Source organism: Gadus morhua, chromosome 14 (genome assembly GCF_902167405.1).
Source record: "Gadus morhua chromosome 14, gadMor3.0, whole genome shotgun sequence".
NCBI lineage: Eukaryota > Metazoa > Chordata > Actinopteri > Gadiformes > Gadidae > Gadus > Gadus morhua.
Genome location: NC_044061.1, coordinates 2,750,812 through 2,759,101, shown reverse-complemented (window position 1 = coordinate 2,759,101; position 8,290 = coordinate 2,750,812). Strand labels below are relative to the sequence as shown.

At 46.9% G+C, this 8,290-nt stretch overlaps 1 protein-coding gene across 1 annotated transcript in view; it reads right to left on the bottom strand.

Annotated features, from left to right (window-relative positions):
• spata17 (spermatogenesis associated 17) overlaps nucleotides 1-5,760 on the bottom strand; it is an 11,027-nt gene extending 5,267 nt beyond the window's left edge. Inside the window, exons 1-4 of the mRNA XM_030377424.1 lie at nucleotides 5,496-5,760; nucleotides 4,183-4,272; nucleotides 2,982-3,063; nucleotides 480-530 (exon numbers count right to left, since the gene is read on the bottom strand). Coding sequence (XP_030233284.1) covers nucleotides 480-530; nucleotides 2,982-3,063; nucleotides 4,183-4,272; nucleotides 5,496-5,734 — 462 coding nt within the window. The 5' untranslated portion in view covers nucleotides 5,735-5,760. The remainder of the gene's footprint in view (nucleotides 1-479; nucleotides 531-2,981; nucleotides 3,064-4,182; nucleotides 4,273-5,495) is intronic.
• Between the last annotated feature and the right edge of the window lie 2,530 nt (nucleotides 5,761-8,290).

Sequence of the window (8,290 nt, the reverse complement as noted above, 5' to 3'; positions counted from 1 at the left end):
GTTTTGCCTCGTAAAAGGACGGTTGAGCGAGGGGGAGGGTGTAAGGTAAAGAGTAGGCAATGAGGAATAGTAAAAACATAAGGTTTCCATGTTGTATCGGTAAAAGTGTCAAAACATCCTTCAAAGCTTTATGATTTATGGTTTATGGTGCAGCAGAAGTTACTGCTGCGGTGAAAACAAGGAGAGAAAGTCCCTTAAAACACATAGAAAAATATTCAAGATATAAGCAAACAAAGGAAGGAAAAGTGTAAAGATAGAAGGAATTTCCTTAACAATCATAAAGATATTTGTAGAAAAGATTATCCAAAAGGGAAGCTACATGGCTTCTTATCCTTGGCAACAGAGAGAGAGAGAGAGAGAGAGAGAGAGAGAGAGAGAGAGAGAGAGAGAGAGAGAGAGAGAGAGAGGGAGGATGTTAGAGAGGGAATGCTACGGTTATGGTTCTAAAACACTAGACTAGACACCAGTGTGATATTTACCCTGACCGCCATCGCCTCGTAGAAATGTATCTTCATGATAAAATATGCCACCTGGGAACACAAAGGAAAAGACAAAGTTACATCTCGTCTGCTGGCCCTCTGATCTGTCCACAGCAGGCCTCAAACATAAAGAGCTCTATATACATAATACATAGCACGCACACACATGCACTCACGCACATGCACACACACACACACACACACACACACACACACACACACACACACACACACACACACACACACACACACACACACACACGCACACACACACATGCACCCACACACACACAAACACACAAACGTAATTGCGTAAGTGCACAAACACACACACACACACACACACACACACACACACACACACACACACACACACACACACACACACACACACACACACACACACACACACACACAGAGTAGGCATGGAGCAAGGAGGAAACAGATGGAGAGAATATAACAGAGAGGCAGAGAGAGATTGCGAGAGAAAGAGCGAGGGAGAGATTACGAGAGGGAGAGCGACAGAGGGAAGAGGGAGAGAGAGGGGGAGAGAGCGAGAGATTGCGTAGAGAGGGGTGTTGAGGAGGAGAGGGAGGGAGCAGGAGAGGTTAGTAGGACTTGGTTCCGAGGGGAGGGCCCGTGCGTGGCGCGCTGCTCTTTTAATACCCCGACGCAGACACGGGCCAAGAAAATCTATGGTAGTCAAGCTGTGAGCTAATGGAGATGTATGACGGCCGAGCGCTCTCCACTGGGCTCCATAATCAATGACAGCGCTGCCAGAAGAGACCAACAAAAGGCCGGAGAATATTCAGCGGGCACATTGAGCATGGCCCACTCTCGCTGTCTCTCTCTCCCTCCCTCTCTCAGGCTGCCTCTCTCTCTCTCTCTCCCTCTCAGCCTCTCTCTGTCTCTCTTTCTCCCTCTCTCTCTCGCTCGGTCTCCCTCTAGGTCTCTCCCTCTCACCCTCTTTGTCTCCCTCTCTCTCTCTCTCTCTCACCCTCTCCCTTCCTCTCCCTTCCTCTCCCTCTCTCTCTCTGTCTCCTTCTCTCTCCCTCTCTCCCTCTTGGTCTCCCCCTCTCTCTCCCTCTCTCTCTCTCTCTCTCTCTCTCTCTCTCTCTCTCTCTCTCTCTCTCTCTCTCTCTCTCTGGGCCGCCGGTCAACCACTTGGGGCACATTTGAGAAGCAAAGCGTGCGCCAGAGAGACGGACATGAAAGCCTTTCATATCTCAACACGTCCTCCCTTGAATAATGACAGAGGGGAGCAGAGAGAGAGAGAGAGAGAGAGAGAGAGAGAGAGAGAGAGAGAGAGAGAGAGAGAGAGAGAGAGAGAGAGAGAGAGAGAGAGAGAGAGAGAGAGAGAGAGAGAGAGAGAGAGAGAGAGAGAGAGAGAGAGAGAGAGAGAGAGAGAGAGAGAGAGAGAGAGAGAGAGAGAGAGGCAGGGGGGGGACAAAAGACTTGAAAGCAGGTTGTAAATTCAGCCTGATGCTTTGAGATGAGGCTCCACGCGTGGCCCATTACGCATGATAACATCAGCGGGGAAAAGAGAGGAAGAGAGGGAGAGGGATAGAGAGAGAGAGAGAGAGAGAGAGAGAGAGAGAGAGAGAGAGAGAGAGAGAGAGAGAGAGAGAGAGAGAGAGAGAGAGAGAGAGAGAGAGAACAGAAGAAAAGAGAGAGCAGAGTGAACAGGAATAGAAGAATTACTCTGAACTCATTTAAAACACTGCACTCTGGCAACTCAGAGTGATTCAAATTAGCGCTAGTCTAGTTCCAAATGAGAGCAAACAGCCTCTTTTAGGCCAATATGTGCGTTATGACACTTCCCACATTTTTACATCCCCCCCCCCAGCCCCCCCGACACCCCCCGCTTCCAATCCTTGAAAGCCTCCCAAACCGTGGCTGGCAGTTATGCTTTAGCAAACAGTCAATTTGGACGGGTGATAAATAGCTTGTTGTGATACGTTTACAAAACTCAATCCAGGGGAGAACGATACGTGAGAGCGTTGGGTAGCGGTCCCGCTATCAACAATCTGTTCAATTAAGAAGCAGTTGGAGGCAATATGCTGCAAACAGGTCCGGGTTCCTCTAAAGCATTTAAAGCATTTAGCCCCCCTGCTGAACCCACTCCCCCTACCCCAACCCCATGCTCACTTATATACTCACACACACACACACACACACACACACACACACACACACACACACACACACACACACACACACACACACACACACACACACACACACACACACACACACACACACACACACGTCCCACCATCCCACCGCTATGCTATGGCGAGATGCATCCCCAGGAGAAGTGATATAGATGGAATTCCATATAATATCACATCACATTTCCTAAGTGCTAATTTCCGGATGTGTAATAGGTGAATTATATTTCTTAAGGTCGGAGGCAGGGGCTTAGAAATATAGCAATTGAATTCTAATGCGTGCTATCATATCATAATCAATATATCCATAGCGTGGCGGCAGCTGGTATACCTTCACCATTTGTCTGAGGCGTGCCCTTGCAGAGAAGCCCCGCCATCTCTTCTGGATAATGGTTGCCTTCTTGTGCAGATGGCTGTAATGGAATCACCGGGAGAGGATTGGATCTGGGATGCGTTCTGTATTCTTTAAAGTATTCAAATGCATGAAAACACCCGGCAATGAATAATGGGTGTTGCTTGGGTTTGTGAGAACAGTAATTTGGGGTCAAATGATTAATTGGATAATCAAAAATGTTATAAAATAACCAAATCATCTTAACATATAAGGACGATAAAATGGACGGCATCATGGAAATACTTTTTGATCGAAATATTTGCAAACCATACATTGCATTAAACATAGATCAGCTGTAATATAGCTATCTACACAAATACAAACACATCCTCTTATCACAAATCCAGTGACAATAATGCTACTAAAAATACAATCATTTGGCACCATTTCAACGTTTATGATGTTTAATAGTTTGGCCCTGTGCTTCATTCTCTGTCTGTGGATGCTAAGCTACTACCGATCTGAAACACTGGGTGGGGGCCAGCCGTTCAGCGACGTAAACACTCAGCGTTACCTTCGCGGCTGACGACCGGCGCAGCCTTTAGCCGGCACTACACCTTCGTATTAATCTTCAAACAAATTTCCAAATGCAAGTACACCGCGATACTGCGCTTCCAACAAGACCATCAATTTCAAAAAGGCCATTTATATGCTCAGAAAATCAATGCTCATAGCAGGGATAGCACAACCCCGGAGTTGCACTTAGGCAGCTGAAATTGTTGCTAATTATCCACTTAACGTATTGATCAATTAACTAAAGTAATCTGAATTAACCTACAGTCTGGAAGTTTGTCTGCTGACCCGGCAGAATGGTGTCGGGGTCGACGCGCGGGGGCAGGAGTCGGACACATTCATTTTTCTCGGTGTAAAAGGCACAAAGAGCACTGGTGACATTTATTCTCTGAGTCCATTTGCAAAGCGTTGGAAAGTGGATAATTATAGTGGGAAGTATCAGGGGTTTCCTCTGGAATTAATTCTGAAGGGGCCCCCCGATAAAAATAGATAGATGAGGCCTATATCTGTAAACTGTAAATATATAGGTCTATTGGCCTGTTATGTAACACAAAAGGCGGATGATTTTGTTTAAAGGTGTTACATGTCACAACACTATGGCTGCCTGTCTGTTGGTGGAACCCACCGTAGATAGGCCCGCACCCGGCAGCCTCTGAAGCAGCTCTGGATGCGCGTGGCCGCACCGTTCTCCAGGGGTCTGTTTTCCTCCGCCAGGCTGAACAACATACAGGCGTTACACACACAAACGTTGCACACATGTTACAGTTGCATAAGTCTGTAAGGTGACCTTGGGTGTCTTGAAAGGCGCCTCTAAATTAAATGTATTATTATTATTATTATTATAACATACAACACTGACATGTTATAGACTCGAGTCGTTACAGTTACATTACACACACGTTACATTTACATTACATACAACACAGACACGTTACAGACACGTTGCAGACATGCAACAGACAGACACACATACACTCACACACACACACGCACACGCACAAACACACACACACACACACGCACACGCACACGCACACGCACACACACACACACACACACACACACACACACACACACACACACACACACACACACACACACACAACACCGACATGTTACATTCAAATTACAGACAACCCAGACACGTCACAGACACGTCGAGGAATATAATATATATAATATAACGTGTTGGGTTTCTTTCTGTGATCAGTTGGTGTGTGTTGATCCAGGATACTCTCGCGGGAGTTGTGTTATCTGCTAATATTAGCTAAACCCCGGGGCCCGGGCTCCCGTCTCGAGCTTCCCGCACTGCCCTCCACACGTCTAAAGTCGTTTTTTTCTATTTTTTAAAATACACTCTAACTATGAAGTAGACGACGTAAGTAATTTAAAAAATGTCAATTAAACTCGCCTAACTTGTTCACAATACAGACATAACGATAAGTATGCTTAACCGTGTCGCTTAACGTCACATAACGAGGGTATATCAGACGAATGACGGTTGTCAGTGTTCTTCCAATCTATGCTACCTATCAATAATGATCCGCGGTGTAAAAACTGTACCCCTGAAATCTCCAATGAAGTTATAATGCAACATCAAAATATGCTCCCCGTATTCTTACAGTGTACATGGAGTAATTCATGGGGTAAAATAACGTGATTCTGTAGTGGAAGAATCGTTTGATAACAAGAGGCAGTTGGTCTGCAGATCAAATACGGTACCAAACACTGAAGGGAGTATTTTTTGATAAGGTAAAAATAATACCGTATGTGTTTGGTAGCGTATGTGTATTTTACACCACTAAAACACCGCGAAATCGGTGCGCATGCGCAGATCCACTAGGTAGTCCGGTTTGATAGGGAGCAGAGATTGGCAGAACACCGGTCTCAACCAGCACGTCGTCGGTTTAATAACCACACGGCATTAACGTAACGTACCGGTTCCTACGGTAATACTCCTTCTCCACTTCTCCTATCCTGCTCCTCAGCCTCAACATGCCCGCCATTTCGCCGCCGCGACGCGCAGAGTTTACCTGTTGTCTTGACAACAAGTCGTTGTCTTGACAACGGATCAGCTGTTTCCGCGTCGAGGAGACAACAAGGGGACCGCTTCCGCCACGTGTCGCGCCTCCGGACGCCGACAAGATAACAATAAACGCGAAGGCGCACTTCCACATTCAGAGAGATTCTTAGCAGACATGTTTGCGCCTGGAAACGAAAAGGTATTAAGCGAGTAAGTAAGTAAGTGAGTAGATACTATTCATCCCCTTCGGTGAAATGCAGGTATCCAGTAGCAACAGACAGTACAGTACAGTTGTCAAACAACAAAATGGACAAATAGTAAAAGTAAACAAAATCAGTTGATAACAGTAAACAGAAAGTGAGCAATTTTGTACATAATTACAATTCCATGTGAGAAAGAGCCAGAGATAGATATAAATAAATAGGCATAATGCACTTGCTCATTGTCAGGTGTCTGTGTGCGTGTGTGTGTGTGCTGTTGTATTAGTCTAACCCTAGTCTTTATTGTGAACACATCATGGAGTGTGGCCCTGTTGCTGCTGTATGATGCATTTAAACCACAATGCTTTCTTTCTGGAACAACATATGAGTGCTTGAATGAAAGAAAATAAATAAATAAACATATACGCATAAAACCAATTGGCACCCGATCAATCAGTTTTACGAGCCTCTTTAGCAGATTAACCTCCCAAAAAATATCTGAAATCCCACTTATGCTTCTGGAGACAGCGTGCAACTCACGGGTTTGAAATGGGGACAGATCTGTGGATGCAGATTGCTCCGCCTGCCGATTGATTTGCTGTTGCTCAGCCCTGCTCCCTCCTTCCATCTCTCCATGTGTCACTCTGACGTTATCACCCCTCATCACACCCTTATCACTTTATTTTTCTCCCCACTCGCTCACTTCCTTCCCTTAACGTGCGCACACGCCATTCGAACCACAGGCACCTGTCAAAATAGTAAGTGCCCCTGATGCCGTGTACGTGTTTGTGTGTGTGTGTGTGTGTGTGTGCGTGCAATCATACACACGTTTCTCTCATGTGATCTTTAAGTATGTGAGTACATGATTTGAAAAGTATTTATCTCACTAACGTCAGGGCAGCATTACACTGAGCCCAAAAGAAGGGCTGAGGCAAGAGTTTCCAGTTCTACAACTCACTCAGCAAACAGAAAACCTCTGTGTGATCATTTATTGTTACCTATGTGCAAATCTCTCTCTTTCTCTGTCTCTCTTTGTCTCTCACTCTCTCTATTTTGCTATTTCTCTCTCTGACCATCTTTGTGTCTTTATCTCTCTGTTCCTCCCTCTGTATCTTTCACTCTGTTTATCCCTTATTATCTCTCTCTCCCTGTCTCTCCCTCCATCTCTGTGTCTCTCTCTCTCTGTCTCTACCTCTGTATCTTTGTCTCTCTTTTTCTCTCTTTGTCTCTCCCTCTGTATCCCTGTCTCTCTCTGTCTCTACCTCTGTATCTCGGTCTCTATCTGTCTCTCTCTCTTTGTCTCTCCCTCTGTATCCCTGTCTCTCTCTCTGTCTCTACCTCTGTATCTCGGTCTCTCTCTGTCTCTCTCTTTGTCTCTCCCTCTGTATCCCTGTCTCTCTGTCTTGCTCTCACCCACATCCTCCATCGGTGTGTCTTCCTCTTTCAGGCCAATTTGCTGCGGAGGTCCACCAGATGCTGGAGCGAGAGAGGCAGAGCGTGGTGGACAGGCAGGCCTTGCTGGAGTTATGAGTGGAAGGCCGACCCCACACTGCTTCAGACCATCCATCCCCAGCTGGCAGGAGGGCAGCCACCCTGGTAATTACCACAGAAATGTTGTTTTGACAAGGGGGCGAGACCGCGTGTGTCTGTGTGTGTGTCTTTGTGTACTGTGTTGAGGTAGTGTTGTTTTTGACAAGATTGTGAGGACGACTTAAAGCCATTTGTCGTGGTGTAGCACTGATGAGGTGTCAACAGTGTGTGTGTGGTGTGTGTGTGTGTGGGGGGGGGGGGGTTGTGTGTGGAAGAGAGAGAGTTAAAGAAAGACAGAGTAAAATAGTGAAACGTCCACAGAAAAGATGTTCAGTTCACACACCGTCAGGTGACCCACTTCTACAGCCACCCAGAACTCCATCCTTTTACTCTGCTCATTACTTTTGTCCACTCTCTCCCCGACTCTGTAGCTCTCTGCTCTCAGACATTCCTCCGTTGCTTTTCAGTTAGTTGCAGACGGTGAAACAATACAGTCGTTATGATTACCTGGAGGAATCCACATGCACTCGCTTTTTACTCAGTATTCCTGTTCTCTCGCCCTCTCTCTCTCTCTCTCTCTCTCTCTGTCGGCTCCCACACTCTCTTCCTCTCTCTCTCTCCCCCTCCCTCTCCCTCTCTCTCTCCTTCTCCCTCTCTCTCCCTCCCTCCCTCTCCCCCTCGGTCTCTCTGTGCCTCTCCTTTGTCTCTCCATACGGGGCATGTCGTTGGACATGCCTCCGGTCACCCCTCCCAGAGAGGAGCTCGGTGGGCCGGTCCTCCTCCAGCCCATTGTCCCTAAATGAAGGCCATATGCGCCGAGGCCCGGGCCGGTCACAGAGCCATGCAGACGCACGCTGCAGGTGGGCCGCACACCAGTGTGTGTGCGCCTGTGTGTGCGCCTGTGTGTGTGCCCACGTGTGTCAGAGTGTGAAGGATTATGTGTCTTTGTATGTCTGCCTGAATTGACCGTGCGTTTCTGT